Here is a 26,000-nt window from a genome sequence, read left to right as displayed (position 1 = left end):
AAGTTGTATTGAAAACAATTCCAGCATTTTGGCCAGTACAACCACAGTCTGCTACTGTTGTACTGGGAACTGACCAAAGATAGAAGATTTACAAGCTCACACAACGCGTCGCAACACGCTGCCTTGTGAGCTTCTAAATCTGCTAAGAGATTGTATTGTACAGTATAAATTCCTTGGTGGTTTTAAACCGGGAACCTCATACTGTCCTGGCACAGTGTTCCAAGAGAACAGCCAGTATCTTCATTGTTCACATTTCAATGAAAACAAAACCACACACACCAGGGACTAACACTGCAGCATATCTGCTCTCTATGTGCGTGCGTACAGGGGCGGATTAACCCTTCGTGGTGGCCGGTGCTTGGACTCGATTTGGTGCCCCCCCGGCAGCGTTTTGTCAACGGGGGGGGGGGTGTGCAGCGCCGACGTGGTTGGGTGCCCCCCGGGACGGTTTTGTCAACGGGGTGGGGGCTGCACTGCGTTTTTCGCTGTTTTTTCTTTTTTTACGCCGTTTGGTGCCCCCCTCCCAAAGGTTGGTGCCCTGTGCTTCAGCACCTCAAGCCCGTTGGATAAGCCACCACTGCGTGCGTGCGCGTGCGAGGTGTGTGAAGGTTACACAATGAGGAAGTAGACACTATAAGCAACAGAGGGTAAATATATTTATGGCGGCAATAACACAAAGAGACATTCATGGTGCTTAAAAGAGCAAAGGAGCACAGTTCCCATATCCTCGCTGTCGGGTGGAAACCCTGTATGTCCAATACCTTTCCTTTTGTATTACTATCTTAAAGCAGCACTATGTAACTTTTTTTAAATTAATAAAATGTAATTGTGTCCAATCTGTATGGTAGAGTATGTTAACACAGTATGACTTAAACAATTGGGGTGGTTGTATTTTGTCTCCCTGCTCTTCTATTGAGACATTTAGATGGTGTCAAAGGTCAGGTCTCACCTAGACACGGGGTCTGACACAAATTTTGACCTGATGGTCACGATTACATTTATCCCCAGAGCAAGCAGGCCGGCTCTATTAGCTCAACGGTAAAACAAATCTCAGTATGTGCGCAGATAACCAGGTTCGAATCCAGGGTAGAAAAGTTATAGTGCAGCTTTAAACACATTTGAAAATAATGGAAATTGTAGATCTACAAGCCGCGCTGCGACGCATTGTGAGCTTGTAGATCGGCTAGTTTCACTACTTCTGCGCGACGCTCTTGTGTGATGAAAGTATAGGGCGTTGTTTTACAAAAAAAACGTACAAAGTTGAAATATTGGAGATGCGAGGTTTCCGGACCGACATGGGCGATATCCTAGATGACCCACAGGAAGACAGCAGCAGCAATGTGACTGATGAAAGCATTACCACACGGCTGTTATTCTACATGAACAGGTTGGAGTTTCATTCACTGTACCATTCACACGACTGCGACCCGCTCCGCCATAATCACTCACCGTGCAAGGTTACCATGGCTGCAGTGGTGTAAAGTAACAAAGTACATTTACTCAAGTGCTGTATTTAAGTCAAATTTTGAGGTGCTTTTGCTTTACTGGAGTGTTTCCCAATTGTCTATACTTTTACTTCTACTCCACTGCATCTCAGAGGCAAATATTGTACTTTTACTCCACTCCAATTATTTGAGAACTTTAGTTACTAGTTACTTTGCGGATATACATTATTACGTTATAAAACATACATTAACCACTTTAGCCCTATTCTATACCTAGGCTATTTGAAAATAGCCAATCTACAAGCTCACAACGCGTCGCATCGCGACGCGTTGTGAGCTTGTAGATCGGCTATTTTCAAACACTTTAGTACTTTTACTTTTGGTACTTTACTTTTACTCAAGTACATTTTTTATTCCAGACTTTTACCCTTTATTTTCTTTATTTTTGTTTCGTTTTGACTTTGCTTTCAATTTCAGCTTAGTTTTAATTATAGTTTTTAAAGCGGATTTGGCTTCGTTTTTATTTTGTGGAAGGACTTAGTTTTGGATTAGTTTGTATCAGTTGTATAGTTGTTGTTTTTTAATCGTTATGTGGATTAGTGAGGGGCAAGATTCAACAAGGTCAGGAAAATTGCAAAAAAATAGCAGACCTACAAGCTCACAACACTATAACGTGACACTGTCCGTGGCTACAGTGGAGTTTTGATAATTGTTTTAATGTGTTTGCTTCCATAAATGTGTCCTGTGTTTTTAGTATTTGGGGGTATTTGTGTCTTAGGGCGCGCTCCCACCGCACTTTTTTTTTACCTCTGGGGCGGAATCTGCCAATGCTTTGTCAATGCAAATGCGTGGATTCCTGGTCTTGCAGATTTTTTCCAAGAATCCACGCATTTGCATTGACAAAGCATTGGCAGATTCTGCCCCAGAGGTACAATAAAAGTGCGGTGGGAGCGCGCCCTTATCATGTTTTGAGCTCTCTCTGAATTCTGTAATGTTTTGATGTAGTCTTCCCTTGACTGGAAATCACCTTGGATCAAAACGCTAGTTCTTAATCGTGCTCTACAAGTAAACGTGAATTGACTTGAGTCAGTGCTGCGGTATGTGGCCCAGACATGCATGGACACTCAGCAGTGAAATACATTGGACAATGCTATGAATGGTACTTGATTCAGTGATGGAAAAAGTACTCAAATGTTTTACTTAAGTAAAAGTATCAATACTGCAATGTAGATTACTCCGTTACAAGTCAAAGTCCAGAATTCTAAATTTACTTGAGTAAAAGTACAAAAGTATTGGTATCAAAATATACTTAAAGTACAAAAGTGGAAAGTACTCATATTGCAGAATGTCCCATTTCACAAGTTTTAAAACGTAGAAAAATCTTTGGAAAATATCAGATCTACAAGCTCACAATGTGTTGCATCGCGACGCATTGTGAGCTTGTAAATTGGCTATTTTCAAATAGCCAGACTGTATACTGTAGGGCTGAAGTGGTTAATGTAGATTTTGTAATAATAATCCAAAACAAAAAAAGTAATTAGTAACTAAAGTTTTTAAATAATTGTAATGGAGTAAAAATACAATATTTGCCTCTGAGACGTAGTGGAGTAGAAGTAAAATAAGTTAAGTACAGAACTTGAGTAAATGTACTCAGTTACTTTCCACCACTGCATGGGAGGAACACAGACCTATATAGACGGGTTTCATGTTTGTAAACATTGAGAGGATATGACCGCGCAGAGGAGGGGGTAAGCCAACTAAGCCTATAGAGGGCGCCATTACCCGCAGCAGCTCTGGTCAAATGTCCATTCATAAAAGAAATGATCTTCACTGGGTTTAATGAAAGTAGATTAAATTATGCAGTTTGTAATACCTTGTTTACTCAATAAAAATGATTTGTTGGAAGTTGGATCTGTTTGTATATAATAGCAGCATAATGCCTATTATGCCTATAATAGCAGAATTATGGCTAGCTAACTCCCGAATATAACAACAGAGTGAACGGCGCAACAATTCGTTTCCCCCAGGCATGCGCAGATTGCGCATTCTGCTCTGTGATGACGTCGCGCGGAAATCCGTCTATACGGACGCCTGGTAGCAAGAAAACGCACGCTGTGGGAGCCAACCCAGGGCACAGTCAGGAAAGTAAAGAGGCACACCTCCTACGTAGACACACCCTACGAACCTCTTTACCCACTTCAGCCCTATGTACATTTCGTCCATTTGAAAATAGCCGATCTACAAGCTCACAATGCACCGCGATGCGACGCATTGTGTGCTTGTAGATCTGCTATTTTCAAAAGATTTGTATGCGTTTCATACATTAGAAAACTTTGTGAAATGGGACATTCTGCATGATGAGTACTTTCTACAAGTACATTTTGATACCAAAACTTTTGTACTTTTACTCAAGTACATTTTGAATTCAAGACTTTTACTTGTAACAGAGTATTTCTACATTGCAGTATTCACAGCAGCCATATTATGAAGACATTCACAGGTGTTACCAATGAAGGCTCTGTTCCATTCTGGTCAAACAGAGTCAGGGTGCTGATGTTGTGCATGTTGGCTCATTGGAAACACTCTGTGCCACTCTGTGGCACTGGCAACTGTAGACCAGTGGGTCTACAGTTGCCAGTTGGGGTCCAGGGACCCTCATGGGCTTCCAAATGGCCCCTTACAGGTGTGTAACTCTGAGAGTGTACAGATCCATTTGGTTCCATTTGTACACTCTCAGAGTTAAGGGGGTCGTGGAAACCACTGTGCTACACTTAATGGAACAGAGCCTTCATTAGTATCATTGGTAACACCTGTGAAGGAAGTGATAATATGGCTGCTGTGCATAGAGCCTATTGAGACTTTTACTTAAATAAAACATCTACTTTTTCCACCACTGCTCAGAGTTACAGATGGACAAATGAACAATGAGGGGTCCTACCTTACAGAGGGAGTAACCTTCGTACAGGTGGAAGCGTCCCTGCATGAACACACAGGACTTTTCCTTCAAGGTCCCGAACACCAGACAGCCCTCATGACCTGCAACTGTTACGCCACACACATATTAAAGGGATATTTCACTTTTAAAAAAAAATGTTGGGTCATTTTATCGTCTACTCAGGCTTTTGTGAGCCCCCCAGACAGTTTTTAAATTGCTTGATTCAGTATTTAGATATTTGATATTCATTTTATCAGACCCCCCCCTGCCTACAAACTCATTATAACGTCAAACTCCATTTGTAACATGTTAGATTCATCAAAAACACCCGTCCTTGGTTCTGGTGACTCATCCTGCCCTCCTAATATGTGAGGGGGCCATGCTTTTTCGATTACTTTTTTAATTTTTTTTTCTTGTATTTAATTGTTTTCATTTTCAAAAATATTTATTACAAATAAATGAAAAAAGTAATTGAAAAAACACGATCTCCTCACGTATTAGAAGGACAATATCAGTCACCAGAACCAAGGATGGGTGATTCCGATGAATCTAACATGGTTAAAATGGAGTTTGAAGTAAAATAAAATTAATATCAAATATCTAAATACTGAATTAAGCAACTTAAAAACTGTCCGGGGTGCTCACAAAAGCTAGCCTGGTTCCATACCATAGACCCCGCCCACTCTCTGAGTGGACTGTCTCTTGGTCTGGAGTTGTAAATGTGAACCTAAGACTTCTCCGGTACAAAATGCGTTGTCCAATGAGAGGCGGAGGTGGGCGTGGGGATCCCTTAGGATTGGTTTAGGGAATTTCTAATCCCCTCCCCCTTGTAATCCCCGACACTGGAGCCAATTTCAGACTGAAGCTCCACGCAGCTTCAGTCTGATAATCAGGCTACACAAAAGCATGAGTAGATGATAAAATGACCCACATTTTTTTTTTAAAGTGAAATATCCCTTAATTGCGCACCGGAGCGCACTCGCCTATTAGTTTGTATTGGCCAGTGCGCTCAGTGCTAGTCATAATAATAAAAAAGGAACGGTTTGGGACGTACACGGTTTCCACCCGTCAATGACAATGACTATTTGTAAGGGTTAACAATGACGGGGACTACGATACGATAGAATACGGTATCGTTAGCCTCATAGCATAATTGCCTAACTCACTAGTTTGTCAAATTTACATTTTTGCCTAGCTCTACTCTCCTAACACTGCTGCATCATTGTGCCTTATTGCATATGTCCTATAAGCCAATCAGAATGCTTGTTACATTCCAAAATGACTTAGGCAGAAAGTGATTTTATTTTGAAAATGAATGACGGAAATGATTTTGAATGTAACAAGCATTCTGATAGGCTGAATCAGCAGTGTTAGGAGAGTAGAGTTGGGCAGATATAAATAAAGGCAGATAAACATGACTTGGAAAGTCAACTGAGGAAAAATTAGTTTTTTTTTGTTTTTTTTGTCTCTCCTGAAAACCTTACAAATATGAGTTAGGCAATAATGCTACGAGGCTAACGATACGATAGTACTTTATTATCAGCTTTAGTACTTTATTATCAGCTTTCACTGAAATGTGTCTTGAGACAAGTAGCCTTGTATGCAACACATAATACACACATTTGACATAACCCCCCCAAAAAACAAAACAAATGAAATTACATACATAAAAACATGAACACAAGAGCAATGATGTCCTTCATTGTTCTGCTTACCCTTGGCCAGACTCTAAATTTAGCCTCAAAATCGACTGATGGACAAAGGACTGACCTTATTGAATTTTGGAACGTCATATCTCCTTTTTTTGAAGGTAGCAACTTATATTACCATTCAAAACATGTCTAGTGATATTCCTTGCCAACCTCAGTATAGCCTGCTGTTATGTAGAGTCTCTCTCTGTTCAGTTGTTACAGCAGCTGTGACTTTAACCCATTCAATATCTGTGTCATTTTAAGATTTCTTTGGGCTATTAAAAAAAAGCAGATCTACAAGCTCATAGCGCGGCACCGAGTGCCGCACTATGAGCTTGTAGATCTGCTATTTTTGAAAAATCTTGAAAATGTGTGCAAATCTTTGAACATTTACATGTTTTAAAGCAAACGTTTGTAACTCAAATCTTTGCTTCATGGGGGTCCCTGGAACAAAACATTTTGAGATGGGGGTCCGCGGCCCAATACATATCTAATGTTTTTTTCTAAATCCTATAACAGTATGTGTTGCTATATCAGTGGTGCTCCAACTTTTCCATGTCAAGGACCCCCAAAATTACATGAATGACCCATCTCAAAATATGTTGTTGCAGGGACCCCCCAGAAGCACATATCGGACAAGCAGCCATACCAGTGTAACTACAGTACCGAAGAACACTCACAATCACAGAAGTGGATAAACATCTGTCTACTTGCACCAAAAGATCTAAGACGGCAAATAACTTAAAGGATTTGCTTGGTTTTCCTGCACACAGATTCAGTGTATTTCCAAGGATTTCCTGAGGTCAGAGAAGTGCTACGCACACCACACCTGTCCGGAAGTACAATAACACTAAACATTAAAAGGATAAGACAAAAAAGTCCTGGGGACTTCCATTGTGGTCCTATGTGTCTTCAATTCATCAACAGAGCATAAAATACTAACTCATTAACATAAAAAAACACACATAGCTACCGTGTATTTACAGAGGAGAAAAAAGGGGGGAAACTGGGTGGCAGTATGTCCCCTCATATCAAGGGGATTTAATATCCATCTCCACTTGTAATTGTCGGACATACTTTTTTTCAGCTTCAGTGCCAGAAACTTTACTTTTATTGACAACGACAGTGAGATAAAAAATACAAAAGCCAACGTCTGGGCAGGCGCGCTGCCTCCCTCAGGCTTAGAGGTACTTTTGAGGGAACAATAATGATAATGATAATTTAATACCAGCTTATAATGGTTTGACCCCCAGGTAATGAGAAACATTGTGATGTCAATTGATGATATTCTGACAGGCGACAGCTGCTCTAATGAGAGTTGCATCTGTTTTCCAAGTACGCACGAGCGGACGCACACGCACGCACGCACGCACGCACGCACGCACGCACGCACGCACGCACGCACGCACGCACGCACGCACGCACACACACACACACACACACACACACACACACACACACACACACACACACACACACACACACACACACACACACACACACACACACACACACACACACACACAGTTTTGTATTGCTATACTTGAGAGGATATCTAACTTTTAGGACGGCATTGTAAATGGCTGAAAAGAGCCAAACAACAGCTGAAAAACAGTAGTGTACAAGCTCACAATGCGTTGCAGCGCCACTATTCTTCGGTGTGTGACATCGCCACGCGAGTATAAAATAGTGAAAACTCTAACCCTAACCTCAAAAACTAACCTCTTAATGCCTAATCCTAGCCCTTACCCCAACCTGTATAGTTGTCTAATTGTGAACGTATCTCGAAAAAATGCTTGTTTTAAGTTAAAAAAGATATATCTATTCTTGTGAGGACCGGGAATAAAATTGATAGTCTACTATACTTATGGGGACATTTGGTCCTCACAAGTATAGTGATACAAATACACACACGCGTGTGTGTGTGTGTGCGTGCGTGTGTGTGCGTGCGTGTGTGTGTGTGTGTGTGTGTATGAATTCACGTCTGTGAATATTTAAGTCTATGGGTTTGTACTTCCTAAATATTTACGTGTGAGTGTGTGCATAATATACTGTGTGTCCTAACAGCTCCACAAGGGGTTCACCATCAGTACACTCAATATTTCAACGTGTCCAGTGGACGACATCATCATCATCATCATCATCATCATCATCATCATCATCACCTTCATCAGCATATAATTCCCCTAGGCAGATATTACCGCCTATTTTTATCCACACCTTCATATTTTATTCATGGATGCTAGTTATTCATTCCTGGCTCATTTTCATGCAGGCTATAATGTATCAACTTGTACATTAGCCGTACAACACTGTGTGACATGCAGAAATCCTAAATAATTATCATGACTTTGCCACTGTAACTGCTTGGCTGTTATCATATAATGTTTCTGCCAGGCACAAACCATGTACTGAGATATATACAGTATCAGAGAGTAGTGTGACCCACTAGTGTGTGTGTGTGTGCGTGCGTGCGTGTGTGCGTGCGTGCGTGCATGCGTGCGTACGTGCGTGCGTGTGTGCGTGCGTGCGTGCGTGCGTGCGGCGTGCGTGTGTAAAAGCTATGAGCTCATATGGTTGGCTATTTTCACTACTTTTGGAAAAGGTAAACATTTGAAAGTTAAAGTGGATAAGTCCGTCTGTTTAACCAATGAAAAGTAGAGAACTTGTGACTAAATAATAACTACATGGCATTGGCATCCATGGGAAAGGCAAGCTTTTCACTTGTAGATCTTCGATTTTAGAAATTAGAAAATTATTCTAAGTGTTTATAATTATGATTCCAATATTCACTTAAACTCCTCATGTTTAAGCCTAACTGAATTCTATATGGACTTGTATATAAATGAATCGCATATTTTTGGAGGACTTGTGCATTTAATTTGTCGGCAATACTTTGCAACGCTTTCTCCCTGGATCTATTTATTGCGGCAGTGTTTCCTTTCTGGCTTATTATACATTTGACTTCCTTGTATGATTCCATGAACTGCTGCAGTGCTGCTGTTCAGCCACAGAGAAGAACGCCGCTCTGGTTTTGGGCTCCATGATTGGTCAAGTTCAAGGATTCTGCTATCGACTTTCATGGTCTTTTATAGGAATATGTGAACTGACATTCAGCCTGGTTTAACGATCCTAGCTCGACAAAGCCGCTCCTTCTCAGCCAGGCTTGGCGTTCGTGGAACTGAATAAACCGGGCTGAACAGCGCAGGCTTGTCAAACCTGGATTTGCCTTTTAAACCAGGATAATTTAATTCCGCTTTCGTGAAATAGACCCGGTGTCGATTTGTAAAACAAACAAATCTAAATATCTCTGCTGTCTGGCAGAAACTAGCCTAAGTCCAAAATATTAACTTTTGCGGAAATGAACAACATAATACTGCCTCATCAAAGTCGGTACGGTGACTTTATACATTGTCAGATATTTGAATGTGTCCTTATATTATCATCACTTTACCCAACTACAGCTCAGGTGGTTTTAACGACAGTTTTGAGGATCCAATGGAGTTCGGAGGTTTAGTCAGAAGCGCTTTTTAATACTTTCCATTGGTTAAATATTTGTAAACCCCACACACAGACGTAAAGGGCGTTCAATAGCACTGATTTATATATATATATATTTTTTTAAAGTTGAAAAATGGAGACGATATGATGTGTGTGGGGGGCATCTTCTCCTCTTAGGCTCTTATTATTTGTCTCTAAAATAGAGTTCAGAGAAGTTGTCAGAAATGTAATTTCATTGAAAAAGTTACGGTATACTGTAATTGCTTGGAATGAATAGACCATTCACCATATAAACGGCAGAAGGGCAGAGTGGTGATAAGCAGACAGATGAGATGCGTCCACTGCTTATCAGTTTAGCCTTGTCCATTAACCACATGAACCCTAGCATCCATATTCTGGGCATGCCATAATAACAAACATTCGGAAAACATAGGCAAACATTTTGTAGATGTACTTTTTTTGGCGAAGATATTTGATATATATAGAGGAGGTAAAGGAGGGTACCAAGTACAGACCCCTGGAGGACCCTGGTCAACAAAGTATAGCTCTGCTGTCGGGCAGAAACCAGCTAACTCCAACATGTTCATTTTTCAGGCAATAGGCTCTATGCACAGCAGCCATTTTGGAGAAAAATTGGGCCTCTTCCTACTTCCTTCACAGGTGTTACCAATGATACTAATGAAGGCTCTGTTCCATTCTGGTCAAACAGAGTCAGGGTGCTGATATTGTGCATGTTGGCTCACTAGAAATACTAGTGGGCAGGGCCGCATTAAGACCCCTCAGGGCCGTGGAACACCACAAAATCAAAGGCCCTCCCAGTCGCGTAATTTCACGCACATGCACGCGCACAATTTTTTTCGGGTCTAATTCGGTCTAATTCGGGTCTAATTCGGGTCTAATTTGGTCGAATTCGGTTCTATTTAACCAATATAAATCAACATTTTTTCTTTAAATACACAAAAATTAAATACACAATTCTCACTGGGCCCTGCAGGCTGCGGGCCGTGGAACGCCAGTTCCACTAAGTTCCGCGGTTAATGCGGCCCTGCTAGTGGGTCTCAAAGTGTGGTCCAGGGACCCTCATGGTTCCTTGAGAGGGTGTAACTCTGAGAGTGTACAAATGGAACCAAATGGACCCTCCCGGGTCCATTTGGTTCCATTTTTACACTCAGAGTTATGGGGGTCCTTGAAATTAAAAAGTTTGAGAACCACTGTGCTACACTAAATGGAACAGAGCCTTCATTATTGTCATTGGTAACACCTGTGAAGGAAGCAAGGAAGGGGCCCAATTTCTGTCCAATATGGCTGCTGTGCATAGAGCCGATTAAAACACTAAACAAAAAATGGAGTTCGGAGGTTTTGTTCATCAGTGATAAGAACAGCTGAATGGACCTCCAAGCTCACAATGAGGTTGGAGGTCAAAAGGGGGTAGAGCCTGGAGTCAGCAAAGCCAGCTAACTCCACCCCCCTTTGGTGGAGTTAGCTGGTTTAGCAGAAAGTTTGAGGATTCAATGGAGGTTTTGTCAGAAGCGCTTTTTAACACTTTTCATTGCTTCAATATTTGTTTAACAAACACACAGACGTAAAGGGTGTTCAATAGCACTAAATTATGGGGGGAAAAATGTAAAAGCTCAAAAATTGAGTTTTATGTCCGACAGCAACGATATTGGGTTTAACCCATTAAAACCGGGAACGCATCTGTGTATCCACTTAAACCATTATTTTATACTTTGGATATTCAAAAATAGCAGATATACAGTACAAGCTCGCTATGAGCTTGTAGATCTGTATTTTTTTTAAATCATGAACATTTGTGCAAATCTTGTGAATATATATTTTTAAAGCAAACATTTTAACTAAATTATGGGGGTCCCTGGCACAAAACATTTCCAGATGGGGGTCCGTGGCCAAATACATATCATTTTGGGGGTCCTTGACTTGAAAAAAAATGAGAACCACTGATTATAGCAACATACGTTTTTCAGAAAACTGTTAGGATTTAGAAGACATTTTTTAGAATCGGAACCTCAGGCCTTAATGGGTTAACGTAAATGGCCACACATTATATTAATATTACTATTACACACCCCCACACACACACACACACACACACACACACACACACACACACACACACACACACACACACACACACAAAAGTCTATTTGCACAAGCAATATTATACATGACCAGACGGGAAGAGTCATGCTGATACACAAGATAGAAAACATGATGATGCAGTATGACATGATGACAGTTCAATAGTCACATCCTGTAGACCTACAGCAGTGCTTCTCAACCTGTGGGTTGGGACCCCCAGGGAGGCCCCCGACTACATGACTTTGGGGATGTGGGGTCCCCAGATGACAGTGAAGTGACAATTTAATACCTCAAAAAAGAAAGAAAGAAAAGAAAAAAAGACCATTACTGCATCAAAAGTAATCAACAAACTATACTATAAAAACTGCTCAAACATTGGCCAAATTGCCAAATAATATAAGAAAGAGGCAAAAAAAAAGAAAGAAAAAAGCCGATCTAGAAGTTCACAACACCTCGCATTGCGAGACGTTGTGAGTTTGCAGATCAGGACCTCTCTCTCCCGCACAACGTCATTTACTATGGGACCTGTTAGAATCTCTGTTTGCTGCCCATGACTGTGCTCAGGACTGTGCTCATACAAGGGGCAAGGCTTGGATATTTACGATGAGGCCAACACGGAAGCTTATGAATGGCCAGAGTGGCGCTGTTTTACCCTGCGCCGACCTGAAGTGTCAGAAAGAATTTATTTTAGCGCAAGTGAATGGGTTTTTGACAAACTTTAGACTAGATTTTCTTACCGTAATAAAAATTGTCATAAATTCTATATGCTTCCAGTCGCTAGTTTAAAGTCTCCTTTCAATCATCATGATATGCGTTTTGCTAAATTATGGTCCCATTTATTCTAAAATTGACGATAAAGTAGGCTATGCTCCAGGAGGGGCGGGATGATTTGATTGACAACCTACACAACCAATAGCATTCATTCCCCGCCCCCGCTCTTGATTGACAAGCTACCCAACCAATAGCATTTTTGGGGGTGTTTTCCGGTTCGCTGGTCACGTGTCTGGTCTCAACCAATAGCGTTTGAGTTCCGGCGTGGCCAACTGTATATATTAACGATGGAGGAATGCATGTTCCTGAACTATCGGCTTCATTTTCGTTCTGTAGAAAGCAGGGGAGTGGCTTTGTCCATTCTTTTTTACAGTCTATGTGCTCATACCACCCCGGTCAGGCACTAAAACTAACACTGGGGAGACTGACCCCATCGTCCATAGACTATAACCCAAGAGAGCTGCAGCACAGGAAAACAGAGCAAAATTGCATAATATGTAGTTACCACACAGATCGAATTTAAACTGAACATAAACATGATACGTACATACACGGCCACCAGGCACGTGCAAGGGGGGAGGGGGTCTGAGGGGGCGTGAGCACCAGCCCTTTTGCCCCTGATGCCCAAAGTGCTTTTTTCCTTTCTCTCTGTTTTTTTTGTTTGCCTTCCCAACACACATGGCCCTGATAACCCAATTAAAATCGGGAAAGCATCCGTGTCATTTTGGGGTTTTTTGCGTCGGCTATTCAAAAAATATAGCAGATATACTGTACTTCACTTTGTGCCGCGCTGCACGCTTGTAGATCTGCGATTTTTGACAAATCTCAAAAGTGTGAGAACTACTGATTTAGAAGGCATTCGTAGAATCGGCCTCAGGCCTTAATGTGATAAAGAAGAACATTTGACACGTGATAATAACTTCCACCTGATGCAGTGACTTCACATGCCCTCCCGCCTTGTTAGGCTTTTCAGCTGCAAGCCCTCAGCAGGCATTGATTGATTGATTTATTGATTAATTGAATACTATATTAGACAGAAATGTAAACAGCACAATGTACAGTCAGATATTTAAAGGTAGGGTAAGTGATTTGCTTTGGTTAAAATAAGTGTTAAATAGCTCTATATTCTGATAGTACTCATTGCTAAAGAGTGTTTGTTCAGTAAAAGGAGTCTCCTTGTCTCACTTACCCTGCCTTTAAGCTAAAAGGATAACACAAAAAGGTCCTGGGGACAAGCATGGTTTAATTGTGTGATTCACTTGCTACTCCCTCCCCCATCCATACATTGTTGCTTTTACACTTTTTGTACAGATTACACAAATGAGATATGTGTTCATTTCATTTTTTCAGTCAGGCTAATTGTTTTCCCTCATTTCCAATCAGAAATCATAATTAAGTAAACTGTTTCCTGGCTGCAGCTGCTAAATTTAAGACTACATTTTCAATGTATACTATTTCTGCTTTGCCTGCTCAGTGTTTTAATTAAACGACTAAACGTATACTTTTATTTATAATTAATGTTGGTTAAATATTTTGCTACGGTAGGCCTACTTACATTTATTTTCCATTAGATGTGTCTTTGCTCTATCTGTCCTTAACACACACACACACACACACACACACACAGACACACACAGACACACGCACGCACGCACGCACGCACGCACGCACGCACGCACGCACGCACGCACGCACGCACGCACGCACGCACGCACGCACGCACGCACGCACACACACACACACACACACAGACACGGACGCACGCACGCACGCACGCACGCACGCACGCACGCACGCGCACACACACACACACACACACATGCGTACACGCACGTTATAATTCAACAGGTTATGCTGTAAATAATGTTGCTGTATGGTGTATTAAAATATTGTATATTCTATATATTTATAACAAATTACCACCATTTTAGTTCATTCTGATGGTCTCTATAAAAAAAGTGACATCTTTGGTGTTAAGGGTCAAATATGCCCCAGCAGAGAAGTGTGGCTCAATTCCCCCCAAATTGTCAATATTCAATACATGTTTGAGAGTGAGAGAAACTTGTCCTCAATTTGCATTTGCTATTAGGAGTAAAATAAGGTTTGGGTTTATGAAAAATAAATGACTTTTTACCTTCTCTGGTATGGGTACATCAGATGTCACTATTTCTAGTATTTTGGGCTGAGTTAAATCATGGGTCAAATTTGACCCGCTAACACCGAAAGTGTCAGCAGGTCTCCAACACAATGCAAGGGTTAAGCTGCAGTACCTATGAATGACCAGCATGTCCAATGCGCTTCAATGCAACCCCTGGGTTCTGGGGGCTTGGTACAGACGAGCATTTTTCAAAGCTTTATCAGCGGCTGTGCTGTACTGTACATAGAACCTGAGACCATTATTATGATAATACTATATGGTCACTCAAAGAATTGGGTCACCCTGTCCCTGCCCTTGTCCCCAGGTCATCTCCTGACTGACTGAGCTGTTATCTCACCTGTGCTAACAGGGAAGTTGGGTATGTCCTGGTAGCGGAAGGTCTGCTTGTTGCTGACCAGGTCAGCCAGCAGGCCGAGCCCTGAGCCACAGATGACGGCGATCTTTGGTCTGTGGCTGGTCTGGTTCAGGAGCCAGTCAGTGGTGTGTTTGTACTCCTCAAAGGAGCAGCAGCAGCTGGAAGGGAGACACAAGCAAAATATATATATTTTAAATTCTCTGTATTTAAAAACAGAGAGCAGTCCACTGCCATATGGATTCTTTCACTGCAAAGGGAACAATCAATTTGGAAAATATTTTGCTAAAAATACCAATTTGATTGCCATCTTTAATTATGTATAATCTCCTGTATGTAGTGCAGTGGTTCTCAAACTTTTTTTATGCCAAGGGCCCCCAAATGTATGTATTTGGCATTTGAGCTTGTATATCTGCTATTTGTGAATAGCCAAAGTATAAAATAGCCTATGGATACAGGGGTTAAAATGATTATGATGCATTACTAACACATTTTGATGGGGACCCCCTGATACACCCCCCAAGGTCCCCTGGGGGTCCCCGGACCCCACTTTGAGAACCAATGATGTAGTGGCCTGCCTAATACAGTACCTCCAATCACAGCTCAGCAACAGTACACGCACAAAGCTCATATTACAGCAGAATATGTCAGCACAAACATACGTAGTGTTGTTGTTAGTAGGAGTAAGCACAGAAGCACCCGGGAGGAAGTGGACTAAGAAAGGAGGCAAAAACATGTGAATGTCACATGACAAGAAAAAGACAAGAAAACACGTGAATATAACATGTCACATGTAGACGGAAGGGCGTCAGAGGTGGAGATAATTTAAGGTTTTAATTGCTAGATCATGGTGGCAATTGCAATTCCCTGTGACTCCAAATGATGCCCCTGCAAGACAACATGAGAGTTGTACATAATCAATATACAAAAAGGATTAGCCTAGTCACAGTGCTAAGAAAGTCCTTATTGTGCCAGATCAGATCAAATGGGTGGGGGAAGAGTCAGTACAAGAATAAGGACAAGACAAAACAGATGAGGCAGATTAGAGGGAGTTTAGTGAAAGTATGTGGGTGGAGAACAAGACGTGTGCTGCATTTATAATAGGCCGACTGTGTCCTGGTCTGGATGTGAACTCAGAATGTGGGAAGCATTTTAAAGCCAAGGGCAAGAATACTTAGAAGTTTGGGTTGTGTAGTTACCTTTCCATGATGTAACTCCAAAGGTGGGTAAGAAATCAAAAATAATTGCTGCATTGATTAGAAATTGATTAAGACAAAATATGCTCCTCGTTGACTTACATTGTACGGTTAAACAGCTCTCAAAGTCACTCTTTTAGCACATAAACAAACACAAACAAAAGGGATTAAGAAAATATAGAACATAAACAAAAACAAACAAAAGTGATTAAGAACATATAGAACATCACCAAGCCCAGTACTGTTTGTTTTTTTAATCAACTTCCTGTTGATTTTGCTATTTTAATTAAGAAGAAAACCTGGACTGGATCCACAGATCCGGATCTGGATCTTCAAATAATTAGTAAAACCTTAAAATAATTTAAAAACTGGGTTTGGTGATGTTTTATATTGTCAGAATCAGTTTTTTTTGCGGGCTAAAAGGGTGACTTTGAGAGCTGTTTAACCTTACAATGTAGGCTAAGTCAATGAGGAGCATATTTTAAATGATCAATGCAGCAATACATTTTTATTTCTTGTCCACTTTGGAGCTACATTATGGAAAGGTAAGTGTTCTAGCCCTTTAACTCGTTGAATACGGTAGTGTTAAAGGGGCATTTCAACCATTTCCAACCTCATCTTTATTGGTCCTCAGTTAAAGATGGTACCATTTCTGATAAATCATTTAAAACAAAATGTCAAAACTCACAAAGTGTCACGTTGTGAGCTTGTAGATCTGCTATTTTTAGGGAAGAGATTTGGTGTAAATCGAAAAAGAACGCACTAACAGTGTAACTCAGGTCTGTTTTATTAAGTATAGAGGGTCCAAATGGTTAAACTGATAAATTCCAAATATTATCAAAGTATTCTGGGGCACACAATTTGAGAAAGCCTGATCTAATGTGCACGTTGTCCATCTGCGAAGGTACTTTTTGTATTACACAAAATACCAAAGGCTTCATTTCACATGCCAGTGCCCAGGTCCCTGGAAATGCAAAGCGTGTCCCCTCCAGCAAACTAAACCTTCCAGCCCTGTTTGTGCCTGTAGCCTCTGTACAATATAGGCTCTATTCACAGCAGCCACATTGTGAAGACATTCACAGGTGTTACCAATGATACTAATGAAGGCTCTGTTCCATTCTGGTCAAACAGAGTCAGGGTGCTGATAGTGTGTATGTTGGCTCACTGGAGACACTCTGCTACACCAGTGGGACTGAAATTGGGGTCCAGGGACCCTCATGGTTCCTTAAGGGGTTTCCGAATGGCCCCTTGCGGGTGTGTAACTCTGAGAGTGTACAAATGGAACCAAATGGACCCGTAAGGGTCCATTTGTACACTCTCAGAGTTATGGGGGTCGTGGAAATCTGAAAAACCTGAGAACCACTGTGCTACACTAAATGGAACAGAGCCTTCATTAGTATCATTGGTAACACCTGTGAAGGAAGTGATAATATGGCTGCTGTGCATAGAGCCTATAATGCAGCTGTATAACCTTGTGAGTCATCAGGTGTAAATATCACGGATGCCCAAAGGCAGTGTGGCCCCTCGGACAGGGCGGGAGTGAGGACTGGTCTGTTCGGAGGTATAGTCAGTGGTGGAAAAAGTACTAAAATGTTGTACTTAAGTAAAAGTATCAATATTGCAATGTAGAACATCTCTGTCACAAGTAAAAGTCTGGTAATCATTTACTAGAGTAAAAGTACAAAAGTGTTGGCTTCAAAATGTAGTTAAAGTAAAGTAAAAGTACTCATTATGCCGAAGGTCCCGTTTCACAAGTTATGTTTAAAACTGTTACTCTTCAGGATTCAAATAAAAAATATATCAAAAATAGCAGATCTGTTAAGCTTCAAACGCGGTGCGAAGCGACTTCAGTGTGACGCTGTAGTATGATCAAGTAGGGCGTTAGTTTATGAAAAAAAACAAAAAGGCAGACTGTGTTTATACACAGTCTGCCTCCAGACAGAAAAAACTATGATCTGCCTTTTTTTTTTCTTTTCTCAAATACAAGCAACAACCACAACAGACAGATGGCACACAGTGGTGGGAGAAGAACTCAGATTATGGTCTTAAGTAAAAGTATCAATACCACAAGTTATTCAAAATCTTACTTACAAAAATATACTTAAAGCTGCACTATGAACTTTAAAAATAAATAAATAATAATATGTTGTTGTTTTTTTCAATCTGCATGGTAGAGTATGTTGTATTTTTTTTGTATTTTGTCTCCCTATTCTTCTAATGAGACATTTAGATGGTGTCAAAGGTCATGTCTCACCCAGACACAGGATCTTATACGAATTTTGACCTGAAGGTCAAGATTCAATTTATCCCCTGAGCAAGCAGGCAGGCTCTATAGACGGATTTCCGCTCGACGTCATCACAGAGCAGAATGCGCAATCTGCGCATGCTCGGGGGAAACAAATTGTTGCGCCGTTCACTCTGTTGTTGTGTTCGGGAGTTAGATAGCCATAATTCTGCTATTATAGGCATAATAGGCATAATGCTGCTATTATATACAAACAGATCCAACTTCCGACAAATCATTTTTATTGAGTAAACAAGGTATTACAAACTGCATAATTTAATCTACTTTCATTAAACCCAAGATCATTTCTTTTATGAATGGACATTTGACCAGAGCTGCTGCGGGTAATGGCGCCCTCTATAGGCTTACCCCTCCTCTGCGCGGTCATATCCTCTCATGTTTACTAACAGGAAACCCGTCTATTAGCTCAATGGTAAAAATGTCAGCACCTGCGCAGGAAACCGGGTTCAAATCCGGGGGGGGGACGAGGAAAGTTACATAGTGTAGGTTTAAAGTAGGAAAATGAAATTATGCAGAAGGCCCATTTCAGAATTAAGCCCTATTTTATACTTCGGCTAGTCGATAATATTCAATCTAGAGGCTCACAATGCATCACACTGTGTTGTGTTGTGAGCTTGTAGATTTGCTATAAAAATAATATATATATATTATATAATAATACGATTATTGATTAATAATCTGATTCAGAGCTGCAACTAAAGCTATCAAGTACATAGCCTATGGAGTAAAAAAAAAGAACAATATTTGCCTCTCAAATGTAGCGGAGTAGAATTGGAAATACTCAAGTAAAGTAAAAGTACTTCAAAATTGTACAGACACTCGAGTAAATGTGCTTTGTTACTTTACACCTCTGCAGGCCCAAACCACTTATCATCAACCGTCCTCGCAGATGAAAATGCCTTCAAGGCACATTAACCCTTTAAGACCGGGAACGCATCTGTGTAACCACTTTAACCATTATTTTATACTTTGGCTATTCAAAAATAGCAGATATACAAGCTCAGAGTGCCGCACTATGAGCTGTATTTTTGTTTTTTAATCGTGAAAGTTTGTGCAAATCATTGACCATATATATATATATTTTTTTTTTAAAGCGAACATTTTTAACTCAAATGTTTGCTTCTGGGGGGTCCCTGGAACAACATATTTTGAGATGGGGGTCCGCGGCCAAATACTGTACATATCATTTTGGGTGGTCCTTGACAATGTACCGTTAAAAGTTTGAGAACCACTGACATTAAAGCATACGTTTTTCAGAAAATTTAGGATTTAGAAGACATTTGTAGAATCCCCCAGAAGCAAAGATTTGAGTTACAAATATTCGCTTTAAAAATATACATATATTCAAAGATTTGCTCACAAGATTCAAGATTTTTTTCAAAAAATAGCAGATCTACAAGCTTGTAACGCGGCACTCCGCAATATGAGCTTGCAGATCTGCTATTTTTGAATAGCCCAAAGACATCTTAAAATGACACAGATGATGCTTTCCCCGGTCCTAAAGGGTTAAGCTTTCTATGGAGCCATCCTGAGAAGCCATAAAGAAGATGAACACAATCTGGAGGAGATTAGATACAGCACTGTTATTTACAGTATATAGGGCTATACTGTATATTGCTGCTGTCGGCCCGAAAACCTTGTAACTCCATATTATAACTTTTTTTCCCCATAAACTAGAGCAATGGTTCTCAAACTTTTCAGGCCGCGACCCCCCAAGATAATCCTATTTGAACTGGGGACCCCTATTTGAACTGGGGACCCCCCCCCTCTATTCACAGCAGCCATATTATGAAGACATTCACAGGTGTTACCAATGATACTAATGAAGGCTCTGTTCCATTCTGGTCAAACAGAGTCAGGGTGCTGATGTTGTGCATGTTGGCTCACTGGAAACACTCTGTTACACCAGTGGGTCTACAGTTGGGGTCCAGGGACCCTCATGGGCTTCCAAATGGCCCCTTACAGGTGTGTAACTCTGAGAGTGTACAAATGGAAACCAAATGGACCCGTAAGGGTCCATTTTGTTCCATTTGTACATTCTCAGAGTTATGGGGGTCGTGGAAACCACTGTGCTACACTAAATGGAACAGAGCCTTCATTAGTATCATTGGTAACACCTGTCATGGAAGTGATAATATGGCTGCTGTGCATAGGCATTTAATTTAGTTTGACTCGGCTCCACAGTTAATATTGTGAAAATAGCCGATCTACAAGCTCACTATAGCGTTGTGAGCATACTATGTAGAGCAGCTATTTTCCACAGTTTTTGCTTCATTCTTGGGGTAATATTTGACAATTTTGCCATACGTTTGACAATTTTATATGGTATAGTTTGTTTATTACTTTTGACGCAGTAATGTTTTTATTCATTTATTTTCATTTTAGAGGTGTTAAAAAGCTCTTAACCCTTCCATTGTGTTAGCCTCGCAACGCGTTGTGAGCTTGTAGATCTGCTATTTTCAAAAGATTTGTATCTCTTTTATATAAGAGTACAATTATTTCTGCATAATGAGTATAGTTTTACTGTACTTTTACTTACTCAATTAAAATGTGAATACAGAACCTTCACTTGTAACATATGTTGTGGTATTGGTACTTTTACTTAAGTTAAAAATGTGAGTTCTTATTCCACCACTGCAGTTTTGGACGTATGAGGTTTCCATCTGACAGCGACCTATAGTATAAAGGCTGCAGCAATGTACCGTAGGGTTATTTACAGTATATGGCTGCAGACTGTAATCTACAGTAGTAGCAGAGGTGCAGCAAGAGGGCTTGAACTCTGGGTAAAGGTTCCAAAACAATAAAACCTATCAGTAGTTGGCTATACAGTACACGCACGAGAGGTTTTGGTTTGCAGCCATCAGTGGTGGAGAAACTACTCACGTTAAAGTAAAGTAAAAGTCCGGAATTAGAAATGTACTTGAGTAAAAGTGGAACAGTATTGGCATCAAAATCTACTTAAAGTACCAAAAGTAGAAAGTATTATGCAGAATGTCCCATTCCAGTACAATATTTACCTCTAAGATGTAGTGGAGTAGCACTAAAGTTACAGAAAATTGGAAATACTCATGCAAAGTAAACAATACCTCAAAATTGTACTTAAGTACAGTACCTGAGTAAATGTACTTAGTTACTTTCCACCTCTGGCAGCCATGCAGTATAAGACACCCAGTGAAAACCCGAGTGTTCATTTAATGGAACCAAATGGACCCGCCAAGAGTACATTTTGGTTCCATACAAGCCCCCTCTCTGTGTGAAATGACCACGTTTTACAGTGCGGGAATAGAGCACTTTATTGAAGTGATAAAGTAGTTCACAGGTATGTCAGTTATGACAGCCGTGACATAACATGAAGAACAGAGGAAGCTTCTCTGAACTCTGGGTGAAGGTTCTAAGCTAATAAACTGCAGGCACACTTCTAAGAAGTCTCTGTCTAAGTATCCCCGTTGCACGTTATCTAACACAGTGGTTCTCAACCTGTGGGTTGGGACCCCCAGGGGTCAATTTAAAGATTTTTAAGATAACGACAAACAAATACAATAAAATAAATGAAATGTAAAAGACCATTACTGCATCAAAAGTAATCAACAAAATATACTATACTGTAAATATTCTACCAAATTGTCAAATAAGAAGAAGAAAGAGACAAAACATTTTATAATAGATCTTCAAGCTCACAACGCCTCAACTCGTACTATTCCAAGGGCTTGTCAGGGTGGGGGGAGGGGTCCCCAGTTCAAATTTAGTTCAAATTTGATTATTTTGGGGAGTCATAGCCTGAAAAGGTTGTGAACCATAACACAGCGGTTCTCAACAGCCCTCGCAGGGGTTAAAACGTAAAAACAAACACCAGCATTGCTTCATGTACAAGATGTAGCCTACAATTTGAGAATGCAGACGTTATTGTTATTTTGATATAATCGTCATAGTTGGTCTGTTATAGCTCTCTACCACCCGTTCCATTCCATGTCATTCTGGACAAAAAAAATCATAATCCAACACTAAAAGAATCTTCAAGGATTTGGGTCTGCCTACCTATACTCCTTATCATGTGTGTCTGTGGGTCTAATGTCAACAAAATAAGGGGTCCTTGATATGAAAAAAGGTTGAGAATCAGTGATACAATAACGTCACTCTACAAATTAGAAAAATAAATCTCTAATAAACACAATGATGCAACAATACTGTATATCGAGAATGGGGTTTTGAGATTAAACCAATAAAAAAGCAGCCCAAATATGCAGCCCAATATGTTGATTATTAGTCACTTGTAATGTGTGTGAACTAGGGATTTAAAGTGTCACAATGCAACTTTTTTAATTAATAAAATTAAATGGTGTCCAATCTGCATGTTAATACAGTATAACGTATACAATTGGGGTGTTTGTATTTTGTCTCCCTGCTCTTCTTTTGAGACATTTAGATCGTGTCAAAGGTCATGTCTCGCGTAGACACAGGATCTGACGCCAATTTATCCCCTGAGCAAGCAGGCAGGCTCTATTAGCTCAATGGTAAAACAAAAATCAGCTCTTACGCAGGAAAGCGGGTTCAAATCCAGTATAAAAGAGGAAAGTTACAAAGTGAAGTTTTAAGCTGATGTCTTTCACCAAATGAGGGTTTATTTCACACAAAAACAACCTCAGCTCACATAAGTAATAATTCAAGCCAATGGCAGATCATTTTGACATCCTACGTTTCTTTGTGCATGTTTTGTATAGGACCACATTCATACCAGTGTCAAAAACTGGCACGAGCCATTTAATAATGGACTCCGTATTAACGATAATTAGAACACGGTCCAATTTGCAAACCCCCCGTTGTAAGGCATTAAACGTCTCCATTGTTTCATTATGATGAAACACTGCAATTGCTACACATGGGAGGATATGGCCGGCAGCCAACACACACAGTACAGTTCTGAGAGTTCATTTAACCCTTTAAAGCCTGCAGGCCAATTCTACAAATGCTTTCTAAATAAGTAGTTCTCAAACTTGTTACTGCCAAGAACTCCCAAATGTAGATGTATTTGGGAAGATTTGTGTAAAAAAAAACGATTCTAAATGATTCAACATTTTTCAAACACTTTCACGATTTTTTTTTCAAATATTTACCATTATTTCAATGAATGATACATCAAAGCTAAAAAATGACCGTGGCTCCGTTGTGTCTCAAACCATTGTGTTGTCACAAATGTTCAAAAACAGCAGATGTGCAAGCGTGCAGCGCGGTACCAAGTGACACGTTGTGAGCTTGTAGATCTGCTATTTTTGAATATCCAACGCTAAAATCTAAAATGACACAGATGCCGTCCCGGTTTTCATGCGTTAAAACCAACAGTGTATAAATGGAACCAAATGGACCCGTAAACACTTGAGGGTGTACAAATGGTAGTGTAGGTGATACTTCTTTTTAGGTGATACTTCTTTTTTGGTTAAAAAGTTTAAGCTCTATATTCTTATGATAGTATGATAGTAATCGTTGCCATAGAGTGTTTGTTCAATAACAGGGGTCTTCTCCTCATCTCTCCAGCTTTTTTAAACAGAAAATACATTTTCAGGTGGGTTGCCAGTTTTCAATTTCAGTTTTTCTAATTCCAAATTTTTGATGTAACCCTTTAAATCAAATCTACTTTGTAATTTGTGCTTTTAAGTACCGCAGTATATCATTGAGCATAAACGTTGTGCACCACTGCAAGAAATGTCACATCTTCCAGTCTACCACCATATCACTCTCTCTCCCAGTCTGAACTGACAGACGCCACAGCCCTGCTGGGTGAATAAAGATGTCAACAAACAAAAAAAAGAAGCATCATTTACCAGGAGTTTCCCTTGGTGTGCATGTTTCCAACAGAGAGGTGCAGGCAGCTATACCACAGGACGCTTCTATGACAGAATGATCACACACAACCTCACACAGCAGAACAGGCACAGATAACAGATAACAGGTGAGAGAGGGAGAGAGAGAGGGAGAGAGGGGGAGAGAGGGGTGGGGGAGAGAGAGAGAAAGAAAGAAAGATAGTGGTGGAAATCAACTCTGATTTATGTTAAGTAAACGTAGCAATACCACAAAGTAGAAATACTCTCTTACAAGTAAAGGTGAAAATATATCGTTGCTGTCGGGCAGAATTAACCTCTTATCTACATATTCTAACCTTTTGTGTTCATAAATTGACGCACTACTTGATCCACAAAAGTATCAACAATAGCAGCTCTGCAAGCTCAACACGTGGCACGGAGAGCTTGTAGTTCTGTTACTTTTGAATTTGAATTTTGAAAAGTAACATTAATCGACTTTCCACCCGACAAAAACGTTATAAAGTACCAAAAGTAAAATTACTCATTTAGGGATAATGTGCCATTTCACATTTTTTTGTGTTTTTTTTAACATTTTTTTGAAATAGCAGATGAGGAAATAGCAGATGCAACACGTGTTGTGTTGTGAGCTTGTAGATCTGCTATTTTTTTTATAGATCCAGCATAACTGTGCTTAAGTAAATGTACTTAGTTACTATCCACCACTGGGGGGAGAGAGAGAGAGAGAGAGAGAGAGAGAGAGAGAGAGAGAGAGAGAGAGAGAGAGAGAGAGAGAGAGAGGCAGTGGCAACTTTCCATTGGTTAAACATGAGGTGGGAGATGCTGTGATTCGCAATCCATTTTTTTTCAGTAGCAGAGAGACAAACAAAAGCGCTGAGTCATGGACATTGAACTGTCTGCCGCTGAGTAATGCCAGTGGCTTTCCCCACCGGCGGCACTCTGTCCTTATATCTCCCTGTAAACCTAGCGGAGTCGGGACAGATACGCTTCTTCTTCTTCTTCTGCACCCATGTCTGTTAGAATGGAGCAAACTTGTTTTCACTGTTAGATGCGAGATGTTTCGCTGACACGTGCGGTTCTCGCTTAACCCATTGTGTGATATCGTCGCTGTTGGGGCTGAAACCTTCCATCTCTCTCTTTTTGTGTTTTTTTTTTTGTAAATTAACGCCCTACTTGCTCATACTACAGCGTCCCACAAAAGCATTAAAAGTAGCAGATCTACAAGCTCGAAGTTTTGAGCTTGTAGATCTGCTACTTTTGATGCTTTTGAATTTGAATCCTGATAAGTAACAGTTTTGGTCATAATGAGGTTTCCAGGTTTTTTCTTATATTCAATGGCCTCCAAGGCATGACGATAAAGTGCACTGTATGAATGTTGCATTATATCCACCAGGCCAAAAGGCCAGGTTATGATTATGTTTTCATTTCTGTCCGTCCTCCGTCCGTCCGTCCGTCCGTCCCGTCTGTGTACAGCCAATCTCAGGCACCGCTGGACCGATCGGCATCAAACCTTTCATGCACTCCCAGTAGGCCAGGGAATAACATACAACCAGTGGTGGTAAAAGTGTTTTACTTAAGTAAAAGTATCAATACTGCAATGTAGAAATCCTCTGTTACAAGTAATAGTACGGAATTCAAAATTGACTTACTAGTACTCATTATGCAGAATGTGCCATTTCAAGTTTTCAAATGTATAACAATCTTTTGAAAATAACAGATCTACAAGCCCACAA

General features: G+C 40.4%; 1 protein-coding gene across 1 annotated transcript in view; it reads right to left on the bottom strand.

The window, feature by feature from the left end:
• Positions 1 to 24,293, bottom strand: part of pnp4b (purine nucleoside phosphorylase 4b) — a gene marked incomplete at both ends in the record, with an annotated part of 45,831 nt that extends 21,538 nt beyond the window's left edge. The window contains 3 exons of the mRNA XM_084052394.1: positions 4,384 to 4,487; positions 14,939 to 15,114; positions 24,271 to 24,293. Coding sequence (XP_083908520.1) covers positions 4,384 to 4,487; positions 14,939 to 15,114; positions 24,271 to 24,293 — 303 coding nt within the window. The remainder of the gene's footprint in view (positions 1 to 4,383; positions 4,488 to 14,938; positions 15,115 to 24,270) is intronic.
• Between the last annotated feature and the right edge of the window lie 1,707 nt (positions 24,294 to 26,000).

The sequence above is a fragment of the Gymnoscopelus microlampas genome (genome assembly GCF_963454915.1).
Source record: "Gymnoscopelus microlampas genome assembly, chromosome: 3".
Taxonomy (NCBI): Eukaryota; Metazoa; Chordata; class Actinopteri; order Myctophiformes; family Myctophidae; genus Gymnoscopelus; species Gymnoscopelus microlampas.
Note: the sequence above shows the minus strand (reverse complement) of the source record. Positions and strands in the feature narration are given on the sequence as shown.